Source organism: Crassostrea angulata, chromosome 4 (assembly GCF_025612915.1).
Source record: "Crassostrea angulata isolate pt1a10 chromosome 4, ASM2561291v2, whole genome shotgun sequence".
Taxonomy (NCBI): Eukaryota; Metazoa; Mollusca; class Bivalvia; order Ostreida; family Ostreidae; genus Magallana; species Magallana angulata.
In genome coordinates this window covers 10,524,438-10,541,735 of record NC_069114.1, presented here as the reverse complement: position 1 = coordinate 10,541,735, position 17,298 = coordinate 10,524,438, and the positions used below count along the sequence as shown (strand labels likewise).

At 33.7% G+C, this 17,298-nt stretch overlaps 2 protein-coding genes across 6 annotated transcripts; both read right to left on the bottom strand.

Annotated features, from left to right (window-relative positions):
- Positions 1 to 2,610: 2,610 nt before the first annotated feature.
- On the bottom strand, positions 2,611 to 6,224 carry LOC128182423 (monocarboxylate transporter 13-like). Its single transcript, XM_052851041.1, has 4 exons — positions 5,996 to 6,224; positions 4,303 to 4,446; positions 3,237 to 3,995; positions 2,611 to 3,046 (listed from the first exon to the last, which is right to left on the bottom strand). Exons 1-4 carry the CDS (start codon positions 6,177 to 6,179, stop codon positions 2,769 to 2,771), a joined length of 1,365 nt encoding a protein of 454 aa, XP_052707001.1. The 5' UTR covers positions 6,180 to 6,224; the 3' UTR covers positions 2,611 to 2,768.
- Positions 6,225 to 6,736: 512 nt separating this feature from the next.
- On the bottom strand, positions 6,737 to 15,500 carry LOC128180938 (monocarboxylate transporter 9-like). Of its 5 annotated transcripts, none has more exons than XM_052849145.1 (6): positions 15,349 to 15,500; positions 13,626 to 13,722; positions 13,142 to 13,326; positions 11,922 to 12,065; positions 10,662 to 11,456; positions 6,737 to 10,379 (listed from the first exon to the last, which is right to left on the bottom strand). In XM_052849145.1, the coding sequence occupies exons 3-6, from the start codon at positions 13,311 to 13,313 to the stop codon at positions 9,958 to 9,960; spliced, it is 1,533 nt and encodes a 510-aa protein (XP_052705105.1). In that variant the 5' UTR covers positions 13,314 to 13,326; positions 13,626 to 13,722; positions 15,349 to 15,500; the 3' UTR covers positions 6,737 to 9,957. The 5 variants fall into 5 exon arrangements, with proteins under 5 accessions (XP_052705105.1, XP_052705104.1, XP_052705106.1 ...); XM_052849144.1 differs by lacking the exon at positions 15,349 to 15,500 and adding an exon at positions 15,043 to 15,229; XM_052849146.1 differs by lacking the exon at positions 15,349 to 15,500 and adding an exon at positions 14,699 to 14,975.
- Between the last annotated feature and the right edge of the window lie 1,798 nt (positions 15,501 to 17,298).

Here is a 17,298-nt window from a genome sequence, read left to right as displayed (position 1 = left end):
TGTTAAAACAAGGATGCAAATGTCCTCATGCATTAACAGAGCAGTTTTTATTTATAGAAAATGGACGGTGAAATAGATTTATCCAATATTTTCTATAATAGTAAAAATACAAGAGTTATGATTTTTTCTTAGCGGGGGTATCAGTTGTGAGCTTGCTCACAGTACCTTTAGTTTTTATTTGATTGTTCAGTATTCGCTTATTGTCATAAATAAAAAAACATTTATTGTGTTTCCATTCATTTTTCTAGAAACAATGAGTTTAATCAGATTTTACATTCTGGAAACAGTAAACTCTCTCCTATTTTAAGTCCAATTAAATCTTGCTGAAATGCAATAATACTATGTGGTAATAATGTCTTATAGCTTAATTTGTAATGGGTAGGTAGACGAAGTTGTTCTTTTCAATTTGTTCTCTTCAACTGTCTTTGTCTTTGATAGCATTATATACGAATCAATTTTGAAGCCTATAGTCCAATACTTTCATAAAAGATGGGCGACACAAAGTGGGATTGTCTTATTGCGAAACTGAAAAACGGTATTGGCTGCGCTGCGCATTAATACATAGCATATGCTACATGAAAAAAAAATAGTAATTTTTAAATAATGTTGTATCCAAGTGCACAAATTGGAAATAATATAAATATAGGTAATAAGGAACATTATGAGGTAATAATTTCGTTTGGAGCGTGCATATAGATTTGACAACGCCCCGACCGAAATGATCACCTCATAATACATAAAGAAGGATTTCTTATTCCTTAAATCATTACACACATAATGTGTGTCAAAAATATTCCAAATCGAATTTCGATGAAAATTGAAATCACGGTCCCAAGCATTTCGCTTGAGTCGGTCATTTCTATACCTACCAGGGAGGCTCTTTTGTTGTCAAAAATTAGCTACGATCTCGTTAAGAGTGACGAGTAGGTCTTCTGTCCGTCCGAAATTTGTAATAATACGATAAAATATTGATACAATTTCAGAATTCACCCTCCCCCACGTTCAGGTAAAGAAAAAAAATCCCTAATTATAGCAGAAATGGGCGTGGCAATGATTTTTCGCAAACAGTTATTATTACTTATACCAAATTTTAAACATATTTGCCTTCACATATCTATGACATATTACAGAATACCCCTCAGTAAATCGACATAGATGAAATACTTTAGACCCACCTGGGTCCCTAATTTAATTTCATAGACCAGCCCCCTTTTCTTAATATTAAATGAAAGGTCATTTCATTTTAAAGACATTATCATTAACAAGTGTTTAAAGATTTGTTACTGTTCATATTTGAGAGAAAATGTTTTAGGGGCCGATCCCTTATCTCTTAACGTGGCCGTTAGACGAAATATTGATGGTTGCATATTTTTAAGAGTATTATTTTAAGCATCTTTTCTTATGTATTGCATTTTTAAAAAATGTTTCCTATTTGAGATATAGGTGATCATAGCTTCTGACTCCTTAAAACCTCCATATCCTTATTAGAAGGGCCAGCCCCTTTTTTAATCAAACAACAGTTCTTAAAATTTAAACTTTTGTTACACTACATGTTTAAGTTTATATTTTCGATAAAAGAGATACACAAACAAAAACACAGAAAAGCAAGAAAAAGCATGACGCTTTAGACATTTCAATTTTCGAACCCTACCGAGCTTTAGGGCGTTTTGTGCTAGACGTATAAAACATCAGCCATGCAAATCTTTCCTCTACCAACCATAGACGTTTGCGCTCGATATCCCTGATAGTTTAGGAAAACGTCCGCCGACAAAATACCCAAATAAAAATTGGGAAAATCTAAATATCCAAAATCAATGCAAAACCTTTGCTTTCAGATCAGCCGAGTCGTCCCTGAGAATTCGCGGGCACAGATATGGGAAGAAAAAGGTAATAATAGGGGGACAATAAGATCCTCCGTTTCCAACGGAAGACCTGAATTACGTTGAACATTAAGCAAGCTCTCAGATTAATAAAATGAGTCTAAGTTTTTAGACAGCAATTCTAAATTGTTAGTTCATGTAAACCTAAATGTTAACTTGACTTTAAAATCTTAAGCAACTCATCTCCTACATTTTGACTTCCGAAACTGACCATGATACAGTAACTATGAATACAATCATCCTTTTTTATTTATTTTTTTGCCTACTGTCTCCTTGAATTTTCATTTGTATAACTTTTTTTCGAAATGTAAAAGTTGTTAAAGTTTATCAACAAAAATTCAAATTAATAGAGTAATGGGATAATTCAGCTTCTTAAAGTTTTTATAACAAAGAACAAAGCATCGTTGTCATTCTGATTGACCGGGATAACTTATTTAAGCTTTACGTACATGTATACATCATGGTTGCATGCTGTGCACTGGAATGCAGTGATCCTATCGATATTTGAAGGTAATTTCGTAATTATTTAATTTTCAATTACCGTTGCATCACAAAATATCCAATACGCAAATTTTATATTCATTATTGTTTGCTATAAGAAACTAAGAATAGTAAAGACTGACTGGCGCAAATTAAAAAAATTAAAACATATTTGCAAATTTTACGACACGCAATAACCCGATATACATTGTATCCATGCTTGGTGCTAAGAACATATCAAATAACCATATGATATTCAATATTTTTTTATTTCATATTTTAACTAAGAACTATTTCCAGTAACCTTTTATTATCAGTAAACATTCAGACAGGTAGAGGTCGGTATTTTCATATTCACGTTATCCAAAGGCTCCGTTAATACACTCATGTTTGGTACTTTCAGCCCCCTCATAATAAAGTATCCATATTTTCACTAATAACATCAGAATATCTAGGAGTAGTTTCTTCAACCAAAAGAGGAACTTTCTCTCCTGAAGTAAGCGTCAACACAGTTTTATCTTCCAAGAAACCTTCCTTCTGTGGCAATTTTACTTCAGTGATATAAGTTTTTTGTGTTTGTGAAGAAAATTTGTAGACTAACAAAAAACAAAGGCTACTCAAAACTTTAGTGACGCAAAACAGAATCAAAACAGGGGTGTACGTTTCGTAGGCCTCGAACAGCAATCCTATAAGAAATAAGACATTATCATAATTATATCAATAAAACATTTCCGTCACATGGCAAAAAAATATCAATCTATCTTGTTTTAAATTTGAATACAAAACCATAACGATTGTTATTACATATATCGGAGCATTTTCATTAATAAAAGCCTCGATCATAAATGTAAATATTTTATAAAGATTTGTTTTTACCTGCTATTGGAGAGCCAAGTAAATTACCGATGCCAATGACAGCAAGATTCACCCCGAACGTTAGTTCTAAATGTTCATATCCATAATAGGTCTCCAATATTCCGACCACAACTGCACCACCAGATGCAGCAGTATTGGCGCCAAAAATAGTGGCAAAGATCAGTAACAAAATATATTCATTAGAAATAAACAAAATGGCTGTAGCCACTCCTCCCAAGAAGAAGAAAAATATCGCTAGTTTTATTGGTAACACTGTGGAACCCCTACTATCTAAAGCAACGCCTTGCAATAATTTCAAAATCATAACTGAAATTCCTATAACTGAATAAAGGTAAGCTCCTTTGTCCGTGGTAAATCCTAAAGTTTCTGCGTACTCTCCGAGATGACCGTATACTATTGAGTCTCCAAAGGCCGTTAAGAAGAAACCAAGATGAGAACTATGAAAGCCAACATTTTTAAGGAATCCCCAGTTTGCGATTTTTTCTGCAACCTTTTCAGAGTCTGTCGTTGATGTAGTGGACAATGGTCGAAATAAAAGGCCTACACTGCTGCACTGAACACCAACTCCAGCTAGAACTATAAAAAGATTCTGCCATCCGTATGTGACGTAAACATATTGAACTATTGGAGAAAAGATAAATGTCCCCACTCCAGAACCACAAGACGCCATTGCTACCGCCATCTTCTGTCGCCGATGTCCTCGAAAGTAAGCAGGAACTGCTACGCAAGCTACCATGTAAGCCATCCCACACCCAAACCCTGAACAAAAGAATAATATGTTAGTTCTCAACTCTTTTCGAAAAGATCGATGTCTTAAGAAGGTTATTAATTTGGTGAATGCTAAAATTGCGAATGGTTTGATGCATTATGCATATTATATTTGGGCATCAAATTATCTGGATATCTAATTGAGATTGAAAATTCATAACATACGATCATAATGAAAAAATGATTACTATTGTATAGGATCAAAAGGCCATTAATTCCGTAATTGACGTAATTGATTTTAATTATTTAGTTCATAAAACCCAATTAAGATGTAATTGCCATAACATTCATACCATACCTGTGACAAATCCATAGGATAAAATTAAAAAAAGAAGGTTAGAGGTTAGTGACGTCAGAAGGAGTCCAGTTCCAGCGATAATTCCGCCAACAATCGCTACCACCCTCCACCCCAGCGCCTTCACCAGTCGGCCGCTAGGGGGACCTGTATAAAGATCCAAATATTACGTCATAATGTTTATTAATGCTGCTTGGTCCGATTTTTTTGTAATTACAGTATCAAATTTTTTCCATACAAATCATTTATCTTAGAAAGTTATGGACTTTCTCCTATTTACACCAGCAGAATCAGTCTCCTTTCAAAGTTAGAAATATTCAAAGTAAATAAAAATAATTTCTCTTTGGGCAAACGAAAAAACAAACCAAAATGCATCACGGGAATGTTTAGAAAAGGAAACCGCTTGGTTTCGTCCCCCGAATGATTGGGGTTATTCAACCGGCATGCTATGCATCGATTGTAAAGAATGCAGACTTTGGAAATATTAGCGAACAAAACGTACACATGTTTATTTGTAATTTGTCTGATCATTTCGACCTTTATTTAAAGCGATGTCAAAGTCGAAATACAACCATGCCCGTCTCGTCGTCCAGGGGTGAAATTTAACATGAGGCGAAATAACGCGGTACCTTTTAATGTCGTTTGTTTTGTTAGCAAATTTTGTACGTATTTTTCTTCATTGAAATTTGGCATAACTGACGGGTAAAACTACTGCAATGTCTATTATTATACATATACTAAGCATAGCCATCGTTTAAAAGCGTGCATAAAACTTGATATAAAATCGGACCAAGCAGCTTTAATAATTAATGCATCTGTCTTATGAGCAGGACCTGAAAAAAACAATTTTAAGTCATAACGTTTATCTATATTCAATTTATCAGTTTAGCTCTTTTCTTGGTCATGGTTTTGATGATTTCAGGCGTTAAATACAGTCATAACAAATATTTATTCGATACTATGAGTTTTATGAGGATGAGAATTCATTGAAAAGGGAATAATATGGAAAGTTGTTTAATATTACGCCCCAACTATCACAATTTACAGCGTTATTGATCGCATCAAATTTCATCAGATGTTGAGTATTTCGTAGCGATTGTGTTAATCATTGATCATATTTTGACTGCCAAATTTCTATAATCAAATCGTTATCATCGTATAGGACAGCACTGCATCGTTACGAAGCGCAGCACATTGCATCGTGTTCCTTTATAGTGTTAATCTGTATCAATCTTGGGGAGGCAAACATCATAGTCAGTCGTTTAAATAGATTAATCGTAAGGTCATATTGATCTTTTATCTTGATCGTGAAAATAATCGTCATCATCATACCCCATCACAGCAGAAGACATCGGTTCGTAATGAACGTATTGCAACGTATACATGTACGAACGTATATATTATATATGCATGTACATTAGCAGCCCAACGAGACGTCGTATCGTAATTCTCGGATATGACCGAGATCCGATCGAAAACTTCTATGTACCTAAACGGGCAATAAGATCGTAACAGATCGTATGTCGAAAGCTCAACATATCTCTTTTTTTTACTTTAATTTATAGTTAAAACGCAATCTTACAAAAGTAACAGTATTATTTCAAATTCGTTAAGAAGGTCATTAAAAAATGGACAGTACTATAAGATGTTAAAACTAATAAATATTAATGAGTTTTATGACGTCATAAAGTTTTACCTGCGGCAAACATGACTGTGGTAATAATAGAAGAAATCCATGATGTTTCCGCTTTGCCAGTTTGGAAGTTCTTTAGAATGATGACGTAGACAATTCCTGAGGTGTACGTAATACCGTAGACAATGACGCGAACAGTAAAAGACGCAAGGACCACAAACCAAGGGGAAAACGATGAAATTAACATCTCTTTTACTTAGCTAGTTCGTCTTCATAGCATGAAAGACCTGAACACAAGAAATATCTATTCGTAAGTATAGTGTGTCTCAAGTGATTTGGATAAAACTCGTGGTTTGAAATTCATGCATAAATGGTGTATTGTTATTTCGAAGTGTGCATTGTTCACTACTTAACAGTACAATAGTCTGTATTCTTCTGCTTCACTCGTTGTTGTATATGTATGTCCGTCTTTTCCTTTCTCGTGATCGGTACCCCTTTTCTTTATTGTTTGCATTTACATAAATCTTCCCTCTCTATATCAAGGATATTACTCCCCTCTAAGAGATTTGCTTTGTTCGTAACATGATGCTTAGTTTGGTAGGTTATTCCTTCTTTTTACTTTATCAGATGACCTTATCGTCATTTCTTCAGACTGTTTAATTTCAAGTCTGGATTAAAAGTTGTCTATCCTTTTTTCAGTCGCATGTATTAAGATAAGACTACACGTATTAGAAACTGTAAATATAAAATAATCATTTTTACAACCTTTATGAGAAACCTTTATGAACAAACAAAAAACAAGAGTTTAATTGCAATTGTTTATTTCTTTTCATTTTATAAGCAAACAAAAGATTATTTTGAAATACTCTCTCTCTTTGTTCTCTTTCTCTCTCTCTCCAACAAATAACACCAAATCATAAAATTAAGCATGATGCTTATAAATACGATCTATCACCTAGTGATAATGTAATTTCATCTTTAAAAGATGTTATAATGATGTAACGTAGGTATGCACCAAAACGACTATGAGATCCTATTCAACCATTTAATGTTCCAGGCATACACGAAATACAGGGCATATTACATTTACATTTTGAATTCATCAGCAAATTAAAACACAACTAAAGTAGGGAAACAATGACTATATGATATTTTTTAAGTACTGACTGTTAACTATTTAAAATCATAATTTTTCTTGCTTTTAAAATATTCGATCTTTTCATTTTATTGTTTTAACAACTTTAAGACAAAGTTATTAAGATTAACTAAATCTTTAGTCAGTTATTTTTTTTAAGAAATGCACCAACTTGTATATAGCTATTATCGACATATAAAAACGGCACGTTAGATATATATAAAAAATTACAATTTCTCATAACATAAAAGTATTTTGTATATGTGAGATTCAAACAAATGCTTAAATTGTTTTGATCATAATAAACAAAACAATTGTAATAAAAACAGAAACAATCAACATCGATTTACATTGTCAAACAATTAAGTAAAACCTTAATTGTCAAAAGAACCAAAAAGAAGCATAATTTTCATAAACGAAAACCTGAAACTGTTTGATTCAGATATATTTTAAACTTGTAAAAAAACCATTTTAAAACAATGACTAGATTTGTTTTTTGCATTATCACATAAAAGAAGAGATTAACAAACTTTTATGAATAACATCATTATTGTTTTGAGTTTAATCTCATTTTGACATGACATTTTGATTCTGTAAGGCATTCTTAAAATATACACAGTGCTTGTTCATTGCAAGTGTCATTAAGGCAGGCATCTCGCCCTACTAAGAAGAACTAATTTCTCCGTAATCTGACGTATCATGATCTTCTTAACGAGGCCGGGTCTAATTAGTTCTGCCCTAGATTTTTTAATGAAATTTTTTACCTGAATTTCTACTGATATAATTATTATTTTAAGATTAAAAAATAAGACATTTACCACACCGTTTGTTTAGGGGGTCATCTCAAAGTTTGGTAATCTTTAACATAGGACCCTATGGGATTTCGCTTGAAATGTATCAATTTTGCACATTTTTTTAAACTTCTGCCTTAGGGATTTCTTTTTCTGTTCTACATATTAAAGTTATTGCTAAAAGGCATCAAATGGTCAAACAAAAAAAACCTTTTACCTCCTGGTTTGTTTCAGGGGTCTTATCAAAGTTGATTTTTGTATGCCCAATTTCCCAGATTTGTCAGATAATGGCTATTTTTTATTTGACAAAGGCGGAAAAGGTGATCTTTATAGTATTATTAAAGCCTTCAGACATATTTAAGTAATAAAAAAATATATAACATCACATATTAAGGGTCATTAATATAAAATACATGGTTACTGTCTTGAAATATATGAATTAAGCTATATTTAGGCGGGTTAAGAAAACGTGACAGAGGGTTTGGCCTGCTGAACCCTCTTCACTTTTTCGACCCGAGCCCAAATATAGCTTATACTTCGAGACAGTTATGTTTATTCCACAATATAACATTAATTTTACGCATTAAACGAGCCATTTTCAACAAATTTCGCTGAATATCTGCAGATAAAACTATCACGCCATGGCGTCAAACAAGCAAAAAGATGACGTCACAATACAAATGAAACGCTGCGCGAAAGCGTGCGTACTCGTTCTGTACTCGGCCTCGTTAATTCCACGCTTTATCAAAGGGAGGTCACGTGACCTATAATTTGTTGATCACGTGACAGTAATTATAGAATACATAGTAAAATGTAATAAACATTGTGAAAGTCGGGTTGGTTGACTCGTTTACATAATTTATATATAGAGGTATAATAAAGAAGAACCCCATTTCGATTTTTCCCCAAATAACCCAATTTTTTAAAGTTCTTATTAAGTAGTCAGACGTTTTCTGATTAGTTGTTTTATGTAAAATTTCCTATTCAAAAGTACTGAGTTGGGTAAATTCTAATGTTTTCTTTTCAATGGTAGAAATATCGATTTAAAAAATAAAAATAATTAATTTAATCATAGATATATTCTCATTATTATTCTATTAATGTTTATAAATAAATCTAAAGAATGGATTACTTTTAAGATGTTTCAAAAGAGAAACTGTCACAACAAATCGTAATTTCAGAAATATACATTGTTACATGTAGGGGAGATTTCTACTGTAGCATCTTCGTTGAACGCCAAACACTTGTCAATGAGCGTGTTATTTGCTATGGAGCACTTTCTAGGGTTGCTATGAAAATATGTTTAAAAAATTAATTTAGTATCTTTAAAACCTTTCACATTCTTTTCAAATTTGGAATCAATATTTCGTAAAATTGTGAGATTACTATGTATTAAAGGCCATGATGTAATAAATTTGCAAATCAAATCGATCAAATGGTTTATCTCAGAAAACTTAAGTTGTAAAAAAAAAATCATGCCAGAAAAAAGGGAGGATTCATATCAAACTACCTCCATTGCAAGGAAAGAAAGTGACTGCAAAAATAAAAAATGTAGAAGAATACATCTTAATGTTCATGTGCAAAAAAAACCCAAAAATTCATTGCCAACAATTTCAACTGCATCGTCATGATCCCCCTTAATGTTAATTCAATTTTTAAAACAAATATCTCAAATAATTATCATGTTCCATAGAAATTCGTCAATGTACCCATTGCTATAACCAAGTCTGTTTTTTACAAAATAAAGAAAAAAAGCGGATTTCTTTCAATATTTATGATAGACCAATCCACACTTAGTAAAGTGATGACCCTTGTTTTCCTTACTAGGGAGAAAATCCACAAATTACTAACGTAAGCAGTTGCAGTTTATAATTAAACTTTGTCATTTGACAAAAAATCTCTTTCCTTCTTGTCTTTTGATTGCCCATGTATGGGGCTATCCATACGTTGAAGGGAAAGTGTAAATTCAAATCAATTTCAACACATGACCCAAAATTATTTGATAGCATAAAGAAGAGGTATGTTACTTGTTTTCACCTTTTGAGCTTCGGGTGACCCCCGCAAAAGTTAACAACATTTGTAAAGTGTGGATTGTTCTATTACATATTCGGAAAATCATCCGTCGACCTTCGTCTGTTAGAAATAACATTCTTGTCGTCATCTGGCATAAGGTATGTGTTCTCAGCTAGTGCCTCTCCTTGATCTCCAACATCTTTTACGTCGTCTGCTTTTAAAATATTCGATACGATTGAATCATAAGGATCTGTAATTAAACCATCTTGAATAAGGTTGGTGTTTTTCTCATCAATAAAACTTGTAGCTTCCGTCGCCTCGATCTCTTCCAAAGATTTGTCGTTTTCCACTGCAGGTACCTCAATGTCTATTACGATGGAATTATTTTCCCTATGGGGCCTCATTAGATATCGTCGAGGGTAGATCATTATGAGGGCACTCAGTAGCATGGACACCGAAGCCATAATAAAGGGATAATGGTAGTTCTTTAATTTTTCATACATCCATCCTAATATCAAAATTAAAAAACAATCATCTCTTCTGAAGTAAGTACTATATTCAAAGCTTATTTACCCTATTCGCACTCAATGTTTTTCGGCAGTTTTAAAAATATCATTCATGTCAAATTTATGTTAATATTTTGTGCAACTCATTCAACAACTGCACGGTGACAAATTATTTTCCTAAAAAGCTACTTTTTTTCCTTTTTCTGTGCGATAACCCTATATACTGATTTCTTAATTTAAAAAAAAAACTAAGTACCTATTATTAATAAGTAGAAAATTCAAACCTGCAGCTGGTGCTCCTAGAGTTTGTCCGATAGCCATTTCAGCTAAAACTACCCCATAAGGCAGGGAGAGCTTATTCTGACCAAACATCTCCATCAGAATGGCGGGAATCAAGGATCCGCCATTGGCTCCCATACTCGTTCCAAAAAATATGCAATATATAACCAATCCGGCATACCCAGCATCCAGCAATAAAAACGCTGTCGCTATGCCTCCGATAGTATAAAAAAGAATATACTGGTTGATGGCTTTAAAGATCGGGTGAACAGTGTGGAAATCTGCGACTAGACCTTGAGTGATCTTGGCAATCGTAATGGAGATTCCGATAACTGAGTACAGGAACGCTGCGTCGTTTTTGTTGATCTGGAGATGAAACTGTGCATAGGCAGCCAGGTGCCCGTATATGATGGACGCACCGAATGAAAACAGAAAATTGTTCACAGAGACAAAGTGGAACACAGCGCTGCGAAGAAATGTCCAATCGTTTGGTTCAGGCACGTGCACAGAACTCTGTCGTCTGACTTTTTTTGTTGGGTTTTCGTTTTCGTCTCGATTTGGGAGCGGTCTGTATAGAAGACCAAATGCACAAATATGAAGCGCAATTCCACCTTGAATCATAAACATTCCTTTCCATCCGTATTCATTGTCCAGATATCGCACGATCGGCGGAAAGAGAAAGGAGCCCACCCCACCTCCTGCCGAAGCTACACCAACAGCAAGATTTTGAATTTTCTTGTGCTGGAAATATTTTGGTACAGCAAGACTTCCGCTCATATAGGCGACTCCACATCCTGCACCTAAAGAGAAACAATGGGTGGTTTGTTAATTTTTTGTGGAAGAAAAAGTCTTCGACAAAAGACACAGGCGTCAATCCATTAGAAGAGCTTTAATTTGAACATTTATGATCACGGCGCATAATTCATTTTTTTAACTTTTGATATTTCTATAAATCATTGGGCCTGTATTGCAGGAACATGGTACAATCAAATTAAAATTAGACTTGTAATACCGCTTCGCTAGGATACGCTCGTGTAGCAAAGAGGAGCGGATTTACATGTCTACTTTTTAATTACATTGGAATATGGAATGATATCTCGTTAAGCATGCCTCAATTTTAGGTGTAAAAATACTTAGAAAGCATCTCATGAGCTTGACCTTTCATTTGCCGACCTAACAAGATGAACCTTCGTTCTCATGAGACTTTTGGCTTGTTTTGTTTGTACAACTAACAGACAGACGAACAAGTTTACATATACAATTACCTGTGACAATTCCATAAAACAAGCACAGCATGGCCAGGTTTGTAGATACAGTACTCAGCAGAAGTCCCGCGCAGGTCAATATCCCCCCGCCAAAGGTCACAATTCGCCATCCGAATCTGTTAACTAAAACACCCGCTAGGGGCGCTGAAAGAAAAACAATTATATGAACATATGAATTTGAAACTTTACATCAAAGTTAGAAGGAAGATGCAAGGAGAGCAAGATTAAAGAGGCATGAAGTGAACCTGAAAGGTATTTTAAATCTTTTTAAAATTGCATGTGTTTTTAAAGCAGTCCGTCAAAATGAAATTAGCATATTACGCAAAAACGAATTCGTTTAATTTAGAAGCTACAACTGTTTAAATTCTTACTTAACTTAAAACCATTTAGGGTAGTAAAGCATTGTCCTTTACGGTATTTTATATTTACGCATGTCATAGACTTATAAAGACTATCTATGTACATGTATATTGTATGAGTATATATTTAAATGAGTAATGTTTTAGTTACCAAGTCTTTACTGGCTAAATTGAATTAAGTTATGAATACTAAGTATTAAAAGTTAAGAGGTTCTGACTGACCTCAAATGAATTAAGCATATGGCGTAATGAAAATGAAAGGTCTCCGGTCAAAGTCAAATGTACAACTTGACAGATTTATACTTGTCATGTACATGTGTATGGTACTGAAAATTGCAGTATCTAGAAAGAGTAAGTAAGGCATGTTAGTGACAAAATAAGGCAAAACACAAAGTTAACATTTCATGCAGAATTACAATGATCTACTTTTTAATGAACGGATGAAAAAAAAAATGTGCTCCCTATCATAGTTCTAACCAAAAATTGTGAGTATTTGTTTACCAAACATTACCATTTTACCGTTTTACATTCATTTCCTTTTTCCAAAAAACGTTTTCTGAAAATAGTTTCTAATCAGCTTGTAAACACAGCTAGCCGCTCGGTTGTACTTACAAATTTCCGGTCTGAAACAGTCAACATCTGAACTGCTTTGTCTTCATTTTGCAAATACCTTTAACCACTTTGGACTGGAAAAAACGGTGAGAAGAGAAAATTTTAGATTTAGATTTTATGACATGAATACGGGGCAGAACACTTACCTTTTCTAATCGAGCAAACCAAAGAACCTTTTTAGCAAACGAATTGTCGTCTGCTTGGTACCTTTTATGAACACGTGTCTCACGCTTCTACAGTTATACTTACTGACTAAAAACGTCATAGCGGTAATTAATGACGAAATCCATGACGTTTCTGCAGCCCCTGTCTTGAAGTTCTCAAGAATGACGACATACACTACACCGGAAGTGTAGGAGATTCCATAGACCAGAATCCTTATAATGGCGGCGGCCAGGACCACAATCCACCCGTAGAACATATTAATTTTGTTCCTGATAATGCAAAATAAAAATTACCGTTTAATACTCATATTGTACACATTTTCTGTTTTTCGGACTTTGTACCCATGTTTACACGTTTTTGGGGGTTTTAATTCATGAGACCTTGTACCTATGTTTCAAAAATTAAAAATAAAATATGAATGAGGGAGGGGGGGGGATAAAATGTAAATGGAACGTCGATGAAATGTTTTGAAAAGTATTACAAATAAAAGTATATTTTGAAATTGTATACATGCACTTCATTCTGTAGCTCATTTAAAACATTCCGTAAAATGCACGTTTTAACTTACCCGAGGGCTGCGCTCCTATTGGACCATTACGTTAACAATGGGATATGACCAAGACAACTTTACCATGGAGCCTCATGTCCTGTTTGTGACCATCCAACTTAAAATAGAAATAGATCTATATCTTTCAATCTGGCGGTCTCTCTATATCTATTCAAGGCCAAATGACCCCGGCATTCGTTTGTAACTTAGTCATGCAAGCTTATAAATATATATATCATTTTGTGAAAAATAAATCGAACAAAGTCCATTTCGTTGGGAGATTAAAGCCATGTCCTCTTTTTTAATTCGTACGCGTATCTTCAGTCTTTTGCTTCAGACTTTGTAACATATTAAGTATTTTACTAAATAAATACTCAATCTTGTAAAAAAAAAAAAAAAATTATTTTTCATGGTCGATTGGTATTTTATAAAATGAGTATGGTTGGGGTTTTCCCTTCAAGTTTTCACAAACTTCGCCGGTACTTTTCCTCTAGCCATAAACGGATCATGCATTTCCCGTAGCATGCATGATTCATTTTGTTTCCCCTTATTTAAAAGGAGGTGGGTGTTGCGTCAGTATCCTTCATTAGTGGTAGCGGTAGGTCAGTAGCATTTCTATACAATGGGTATTGTATATCATTGTTTTTTTTCTTTTGAAGCCGTGCCATATTATTTAATTATGAACGTGCACAGTGCTTGGAAAGCCACTTGAAATTTTCCATTTGTGGTAAATTATGTTATTTGGTTCATAAAAAATCCAGACATTCAACTTATATAATTATCGCTTGAAGCGTTTATGTATACCACAAAGCAACAAATCAAATTATATTAATTTAGAATTCCATTCAATACATCCATTGCAATTGCGTTATAAACAAGTTACCCCAAACTTTCAACATTATAAAGTCTTCCATGAAAAATTTTTTAAAACTCGAACTCACTATAATTACATAATAACTATATATCTGAGCTTACCTAAAGGGACCCCCTCTTACTGTAGAATTTAACTTATTAAAATCCACACAGTTAAATTATCAAAAGATAAAAGGCCTCAGACTCACTCCTACCCCGCCAAACAAATTTATTTCTCAGACCTATGCACTCTCCTGGGAAAAATTTCTGGATCCACGCATGATAATCTAGCTACGTTTCTTGTTGATCCTGGAGACCATCTTGAAATCACCCCGATTCCTTCTCCAATCCCTAAAAATCCCCCGTCAAATATATATGTAGCACAGGTAACCAAATTTTAAGTTAAGTTCGTATTTGTCTTATCAAACTGTAACCCACTTTTATCAGCTGATGGGGGAAGCTGGTAATTATAAACAGACATTGATGTGGCTATTTTTATCTTCATCCGCGATCTGAAATCTGCGTTGAATAACCTTCAATATTTCTTGTAAGAGAAATAAGAAAAAGAAAGAAATTCTAGTCTTACCTGATAGTTTGAGAGAAGCATTCGATACCGGGCAATTTAAAACAACACCTATTTTATAACAACTTGAAGCATTGTGCGAATGAAATCATGATCTAGCAAAACTAAGCGATCAATACAACAAGAGCTGTCACGCGCACTGAGAATGCACACCGTGGGAATATTATATCCCGACCATTGGTTATTTTTGTAGCTGCCACAAAACAGCGGAACGGAAACTACCTTCCGTGTCGCCATTGTCAAGTTTCCGCAATTTTTCGTCATTTTGTTTTTACACGGATAAAAAAGAAAGAAGAAAATGTGACTTACCCTCATACAGTTGAGGTTAAACAATATTGATCGCGTTGACTCTGCTGTTGGATAATTTCCAGCTTGTTTATAACGCATAACATTTCCTTCTTCTTTGTAGAGTTCCGGGGCTTTTAATAATCAGCTGATTTAAAGGGTACATGTTATAAAACATGTATAGTGGCGGATCTATACGTATACATTGTATATAAAGTTAGTTAGAGAAAGTTAGAGAAGAATGGATCCGGAGATTCCCTCCTCCTCGGCCCTATTTCCCGAACCCCTTCCTTCTATTGTATCCCTCACCCACCCAAACATCTTTGTGTAGGTCTAATTATGGCGGCGTATGTCTGCCCCCTGTATATGCAAATATCTTGCATTTGTTACATATTTTACAGAAAAATAACTTGCATTCAGGGGGCAGAAATATTAGCGATAACAGCTTCAATCTGAATTTCTTAAATTCAATTGTATAAATTCGTTACATGTAAATGTATAGTATTTACCGAAATATTAATCTATCGGTGATTATATACACGTTTTCACCCTCGTATTTATAATTCTGAGTGTGTCAATTAACGTTTAAATTTGTACATAGTGTGTATAGTGAACATCCAAGCAAACCATTTGTCAAAATTAAGTGTATTTGTGTATTAGGATAAATAAATACATGTAAATTACTTTGTCTATTAGCACCATACATAATTTTTTTAAAAAAATTGAAAGTTTACCTTTGAGGTTTCAATTCATGCACATTCTTAATTAGTCACCTTTCGTCTTGTGTTTATTGCGTTGAACACTGTGTTCGCCGATAAAAATGGATTTGTTTTTATTAAGAAAAAAACCATAATCAAAATCAAATCGTACAGAGAGAGAGAGACAGAGAGAGACAGACAGACAGACGACAGAGACAGCCAGATGGACGGACGCACACAGACAGCAGGACGTACGGACAGACAGACAGAACACAAACATAGATTGAAAGAGAAGGAGAAATATTTTGTTAAGTTTAGTAACTGAATTTGACTTTTTAAATACTAGGTGTACAATATCATCCTAGCTGTATGAAAAGTTGTCCGATTTTTTTTTGGCATAATAAATAACCACTATTTAAAATCAAAATTTTTTGTATGATATCTTCAATAGTAATATTTAAAAGTTTTTATTTATACATTAGAAAAACAGTAATAGATGCCACTTAATATTTGCATGTGCATATCCACATGACATTGATTGTAAGTTCAATACATTTTCATTTTGATTCAGTTTGTGTCAAACCTGTCAACGAACTCCGTGACTTTACAAGTTTAAAAGGAAATGACTCGGAAACTGTCTGCTCATGTACACTGAACAAAAGTGTTTCACTTCATAGTCGTGTGCATGTATGAGATAACTAACAGTCATTTGATACAAAATGTGTTATTGCTGTTGAGAGGAAGGACATGCAGAGAAAGAAAAGATAAAAAGGGAAAGGGAAAGACAGAAACAATGTGAGAGAGAGAGAAAACTCTTTTATTTAATAATTTGATAGAAGTTGATGTTTTTCAATTTTAAAGGTATCACAACATTTTTTAAGACAATAGATACATACACACATTATATGTATATACATGTATAACATATGATTATGGATATATATAATTAACAACTTTGTGTACATTTACATGTTACTATCATTTCTATGTACAGGATCTGACAACATACATACTTTACGTACCATTCCTGTGGGGTCGTTCGTCCTTCACATTATGCACAAACACCGGACACTATTCTTAAAAGAGTGTGCAGGGATTTGTTTTTTGAATTCGTATTCAATATTTGTTACTTGGATATTCATTTTTTATATTAACAATACAAAAAGATATGCAAAATGAAAGCATAAAATGTCAATCTTTGCATTTTTTTTAATATAAAAAAGGAGGTTTATTTGCTACAGACTGCCGTAATTTATAAACTTAATTAATGTCCCAT